Consider the following 6,000-nt stretch of genomic DNA (forward strand, 5'->3'; position numbering starts at 1 on the left):
GGGCTCTCTGTCCACCCGGGAGCTTGAGGAAGGGTCTCCGAAGGAGAGGGTCGTGGGAGCTGGGTGTTGAGAGGAGCTGTCCTGGCCGAGACCGGAGTGGGGGTTCTCCTGGACTCGCAAGAAATTCGAGGATCTGCTTTGTCAGACCTTGGGCAGCTTGTTTAGCAGACCAGGCCCTGGTTTCCTCGTCCACAAAAGAGAGGGGGGTGCTTGGGGAGGGGTGCTGGCCTTCAGGAGGTGACTCCAGATCTCCCGAAGACTGCAGAGTCCCACTTCATTTCACAGGAGGGAAACTGAGTCCCGAATGAAGGCTGTTTCCTGCGCACAGTGTTCAGTTTCAGCCCCTTCAAGGAAGGGATGCCAGCCCACCTGAGTCTGTGTAAAGCTACTGTTCATAATTTTTATTCCACACATTCAAGCCTCTAATTCTCATTTTCTCTTTTCTGTTCCATCGGTCTTGTCGCCTTTCTTTTTTTTTTTAATTTTTGCGGGGGGTGGCGGATGTGCTGTCCTGTCCTGTCATCTCCTCCTGTCCCCTCCATCCTGATTCCTGCGGCCCCTCCTCCCCCCCGTCCACCCTGGTGCCCACCGCCATCACCTGCTGGACTGCGCTCCTCCCACACCCGGTGAAATGGCTGCGGGGCGCTCCCAGTCGCTGGCGGAGCCGCTACTATGGGAAAGGACGTTACGGTCACCTCGACTTTAAGAACAGCTGCCCAGTTCTGGAGGAATAGTGTGTCTTCTGCTGTTTTCCTGATTCTCTGCCTGTTTGTGGTGAACCCTTTGCCCATCCTGCTTCCTGTCCTGTCTCTGCACCCCGCTTCCCCATCTTGGCGTGTTGTATTCCCAGAAACCAAAGTGACATTCTGGCAGCTCACAGGACCACCAGCCAGGGCCCTGCAGGCTCGTGTTTCTCTCACTGGGCTGAGAGCAGACCCACGGCTTGTGGCAGGCCTCCGACCACACACAATGGCTTGTCCGTGGGTGGGAAGGAACTCAGATCACTGGTTCGAGTCCCCAGGGTCCCCTCTGGCCAGAGCTTAAAGAAGAGAATGCAGGGAGCAGAAATAGCTCTGAGGTGATGGTCAGGGGCTGAGGGGCAGTGGGCCTGCTGGTCAGCCTTGATACAGAAGTCTGTGACTGTGTCCTGGGGGGGTCTGGGGGAGGTTCTTTGTGCCAGGCTCCCTTCCAAGTTGGTTCTGCTGCCAAAGCCTGGAATGGAGCAGGGATGGCCTTTTCTCTGTCTGCAGGAAAAGAGGGTCCCCTGCCGTCTGCCCTGGCCGGGCCTCTGCCGCCCCCACCCCCCGCCCCCTTCCCAGGGGATCAGGTTCTGACGCTGCTCTCCCCCCTTCTCTTTCCTTCTGTAGGTTGTAGGCCTGGCTGCCTTGCATGTACCGGGGCTTTCTTCCTCCTAATCCACCCTCGGCACCGCGACTTCTACTCCAGCTCAAACAGCGATGCGGGCACTAACCCAGGGGACGCGATCGCTGCCGCTCGTCTTCTCTCCTGAGACTTCTTTTGCTTTGTTTGTTAAAACTGGCCCTCTCCCCGCTCCGCGGCCCGCGTGTGCCTGAGTAACTGCTCTCCACGGAGGGTCCCCCTAACAGTCCCCCCAGAACCACCTCCCAGGATGCGACTTCATCTCTAGTGCTTCTTCTGGGGGGTGGTGCTGTCCCCTACTAACAGCTCAGTGAGAGAGATCCCCCCACTCCCAGCACACTGGCTCCGTGTGGGGTGTGTCCCTCGGACAGGGGGTGGGGTTTTGCTTGGCTGTTAACCCACGGGGATCTTGTCCAACAAGGAGCGGAATGATTTCAGAGCTGCCCGAGCCAGTTGCCTCTGGAGGGCTGGGTTGCAGTGAAAGACATCAGCTTGGAAGGGCTGTGTCCTCAGCCACATGCTCGGAAAAGTCCCTAAGCAGGGAGGTGGCCTGTCTCCAGACAGTTTCACTGTTGAAAACAAATCTCTGTCCTCTCTCCCTGCCGTGCTGCTCCCCTTCCACCTGCCCAGTGTAGGCAGGAAGTACCAGACCCAAGTAAGCGTTCAGCAGGAGGGTGTCTGGCAGGTCGTTCAGTGCTTACCAAATGCAGATCCCCCTGAAGCCGGGTCTCTGGAGGCAGACACTGAGACCCTGCATTTCAACCTGCTTCTCAGATGGCCCCGAGACACCCCAGCGTTTGAGGACTATTTCTAGGAGCACGCAATGCTGCTCTCAGTGTTGGGGACTGGGTTTCTCTTCCCTCCCAGTTCCACTCAGAGCAAGGCCTTTCCTGGGCTGCAAATGAGAAAGCAGTTCTGATGAGCCCCCTGCAGTTACGGGGTGTGCAGGGCGCTGGTGGTTCCAAGAGGAACAGCGCTACACAGGAGAGAGCGTGGCCGAGACTCAGCCCCCGCGGCCAGGGGTGACCAGCAACCGTCCTGCCGAGGCCTGTGGCCGGGTCATCATTCCCACTTCCTGGTGGGGCTGGCTCCTCTGCTGAGCTTCTGGAACTGGCCTGCTTGGTAGCTAATGTTGCCCTAACTCTGATCGAGACCAGCGGGGCTCTAACCCTTGTTTTTGTTCCCCTTTGCAGCATTAACAGCAGCAAAGTTGTACCCCGGTTTGAAAGGTTTGGCTTGGGCATCCTGGAGTCCAGTAATCCAAAGATGTAGCCAGCTGTGCAGTTTTTCTGCTGACATATTTCTTCCTTAAATGTTTCTAAAACATCCAAACCACCACCATGACAAATAAAACAACACTCTTCGAAGTGCCAGCCACCCTCCTGAGTGCTGCAAACCAGGAGCACAAGTCCTCGATGTAGACTGTTCGTCCACTGAAGCACTTGGGTCCCCAAGATGGAGCCGCACCTGCTGTTTCTTAAAATGACGTCACCAACAACCCAACCTGTCCTGATGGACGGCAAATGTTTACACATATGTTTCTGCGGAGTTGGACTCAATGTACAATAGGTAATAATAAAAACGGTCCGTGCCGAGGTCACTGGCACCGTCGGCCAGGATGGCAGAACTGGCCGTCCCCTCTGGAGGACCCTATAGGCAGTGAGGAGCCCACGCTGGGCCAGAGGAGGAAAAGCATTGTGATTGTGGCTGTTTTCCAGGTAGGACTGGGGACCACAAGGTGTGACCCAGCCGCCTTGTTGGCCCTAAACCCCGTTCATGGGGGATCTCCGTCTGCAGGGTTCTCCCCGTCTGATCGGAGGGATGCTGTCCCTTCCTCCTCTTGCGGAGGAAACCCTGACCAGTAGCTTAGCTGGCTTACGAGGGTCAGGAGTTTGCAGAGAGCTTGGGTTCACTTCTGACCCCTGTAACCAGTCTGTCCCTGCTGGGGAAGCCGAGACAGATAAAACCCAAATAACATCTGGGCTGATCCAGTAGTTAGTTCCTAGTCAGGGTTCCCACTGCCTGTGGAGATGTTCCTTTCACGAAGCCCCCAGAGAGGCACCCAGGAGATGGGACTGAAGGACCTTGGCTCTTTATAGAGACGTCCCAATTCCTTCCTTGGACCCCAGAGCTAAGGCCCCGCCGGGCAGCTACATAGTCCATGATGGTTGGAGGCATGAGGAGAGGGAAAGGTAATGAGGGAGAAGCAGCAGGCAGCAGGTCCCTGAGCCCACCCTCCCAGCCACAGGGTGCCCTGGCCCTTTGGAAACCCATCATCAGTCATGCCATGGTTTGGGAGCTGCCCGCCTCTTCTGCCCCACCTTTTCTGTCCCCCAGCCCCTGCCCTGTTGAAATCCCTTAGCCCACTCCTGACGCCTCCACTGCCCGCTTTCGGAGCTCTTGGCGAGGGTGGGAGGCATGAGCCCCCACTTTATTTAGACCCACCAGCAAGCCCGCAACCTTCAGAGCCTTCTCGGGCCGAGTCAGGCCGTCTGCTTGTGTCCATCTGAGCCGGGGTGGGGGGGCTGGGTATGGAAGTGTCCTGTCTGTCCTCAGTAGAAGCTGGCACCTCAACAGGAAAGTTCCAAATGGCAGAGAAGCCCTCCCTTCAGTGGACATTTTGTTGTATCAGGCTCCAAAGCCAGAAATGACCGAGGGAGGTGAAGGTGCAGAGGAAGTCAGCTTCAGATCTCACATCCATGCTGAGCCAAGACAGGAGGCATGTGGCCCTCCCACGCCCTTCATCTGACCCAGCTAGCCAGGCTCCCCATCTCCCAAGCCTTCCCTGGAGTCCGGCCAAATCGTCACATGGGATGGGCCGCTCTGCCAGGAAGCTATGGGGCCACCTTCCCGGCTCCAGGCCAGGCACCCCTCAGCCAGGCCCCACTGGGTGGGAGGGCACCGCCAGGCAGCAGCGCAGGGTCCCCGGGCCTCCTGGTCAGGGTGCGGGGAGGAGGACAGAGGAGCTGTAAGCCAGCTGGACTTTGCTGAGGGGCTTTTCTCCTCTGTGGGATGTTTCTCCCCATCAGCCTCTCTGGTGACCTCCCCCCAAAAGCCACATGGTGTGCGACCCCGCCTCTGGCTGTCAGCTCCTCCCCCACATGGTGATGCCTTCCCAGAGGTCTGTTTGTGCCTCTCACCTGTCCCTTGTGAACCCCAGCACATGCAGGTGGGCCCAGCAGTGGGACGGCAGCCGAGCAAGTCGAGTTGGGCTCAGCTCTCAGAAAGTCAGTCTGGGTTTTGCTGTTTCTTGTGCACGTCACACTGTTGGGTCTGTTCGGGAAGCTTTCACTGTCTTGTGCAAGTGCTGGGGGCCGGTGGTGGGGGCGGTCACAGTGCCCGCTCCGAGGGAACCCTGAGGGTGGAGCTGAGGGACTGGGGGACACCCCCGCCCTCTCCAGGGCACTGGGATGCCTTCTGCTCTCAGCCTGAGCCTCTGCACTGCCTGTTGTGTAAGAGTAACGCTTGAGGAACGCCCCCCAGGTGGTCCCCCTCGCCCCGTCTGTTTAAGTGACTGTGAATCAAGACGTGCTCGCCCTTCCATGTGCTCTCCGCGTCTGCCTTGGAAACACAGGAAGGTCGGCAGATACTGTGAATTCAGCCCTCACAGCCAGCTGTGAAAGGGATGGAGAAGCTGGGAGGCCTCCCAGGTGGGAGCCTGGGGGCTGCGTAAGTCCCCACGGGGTCTGAGAGTGGAGCCCAGGGTTCAGCCCATCAGCACCCCATCTGTACTCTCCAGCTTCGCCTCTAAAGCCCTCGGGTCTGTCCCCATTGTTTTTAGCCACCAGAGCCGCAACCCGTGTGTCTCCATCCAACTCGAGGTATTGAATCCTAGTGACTTCCCGGTCAGTCATGAGTGCATGGAGCTACATTGACCCCTCCCTGTCACCAAATCAGGGACGTGTGCAGAGCCTGGAATCCCTCTGCCCTCTTGTGGCATTTCTTTCTGTGATCCCCAAGGGAAATGGTGTGCCTTGTCAGCCTAAGGCGGTGGCATTCTGTGTGGATTTGGGGGCCAGGTGGAGATGTAAATGTGAAACCAGTTAGAGAGCTCATGCGATGCTCCCGCATCAGCCAGGATTTCCTGTGTGTGTGCAAACCCAACGTCTTCTGTGGCCATGAGGCACACACTTGCTTTTTTGAATGTGATGTAAAATTTGTACAGTAAAAGTTTTTATATTTTCTATCAACTGCATTTGTCTTCCAGAAATGCTATTAATTTAAATTAAAATGGTTAGTATTAACAGACGTGCGCTATCAGTTTGGGTTTTTTTTTGCCACCGGCAAGAACATATCCTCTGTGCCTGGCCCAGCCTGGGCGTCTGGAACCTGTGAATAAAATTGTACCATGGTGTCTGGGGCTTGTATCTGCTTGGGTCAACTCCAGATGAGTCTGGGGGACCACTCGGATGGATGGCATGGGAGACTAGGAGGGGAGGGGGCAGGGTGTTTGGACATCTTCTGGGAGCTCCTTCCAAAGACAAAAGTTTTACCTGGACTTCGAAGGCATTTCTAAGCAGATGGAGGACTGGAGACAGAAGAGCATCAAAGCCCATGACGCATGGAGGGAGGCCTTCCAGCCTTCAACAGTGACGGCCGGTGAGCAGACCCAGAAGTGGT

General features: G+C 57.0%; 1 protein-coding gene across 2 annotated transcripts in view; it reads left to right on the forward strand.

Annotated features, from left to right (window-relative positions):
• The window catches only part of KSR1 (kinase suppressor of ras 1), a 133,098-nt gene extending 127,470 nt beyond the window's left edge, over positions 1–5,628 (forward strand). The window contains exons 20-21 of one of the 2 annotated variants that reach the window (XM_072938968.1): positions 653–733; positions 2,574–5,628. In XM_072938968.1, the coding sequence (XP_072795069.1) occupies positions 653–733; positions 2,574–2,652 (160 nt within the window). In that variant the 3' untranslated portion in view covers positions 2,653–5,628. The remainder of the gene's footprint in view (positions 1–652; positions 734–2,573) is intronic. The other variant, XM_072938967.1, reaches the window with a different exon arrangement.
• The last annotated feature ends 372 nt before the right edge of the window (positions 5,629–6,000 follow it).

The sequence above is a fragment of the Vicugna pacos genome, chromosome 16, assembly GCF_048564905.1.
Source record: "Vicugna pacos chromosome 16, VicPac4, whole genome shotgun sequence".
In the NCBI taxonomy this organism is placed as follows: domain Eukaryota; kingdom Metazoa; phylum Chordata; class Mammalia; order Artiodactyla; family Camelidae; genus Vicugna; species Vicugna pacos.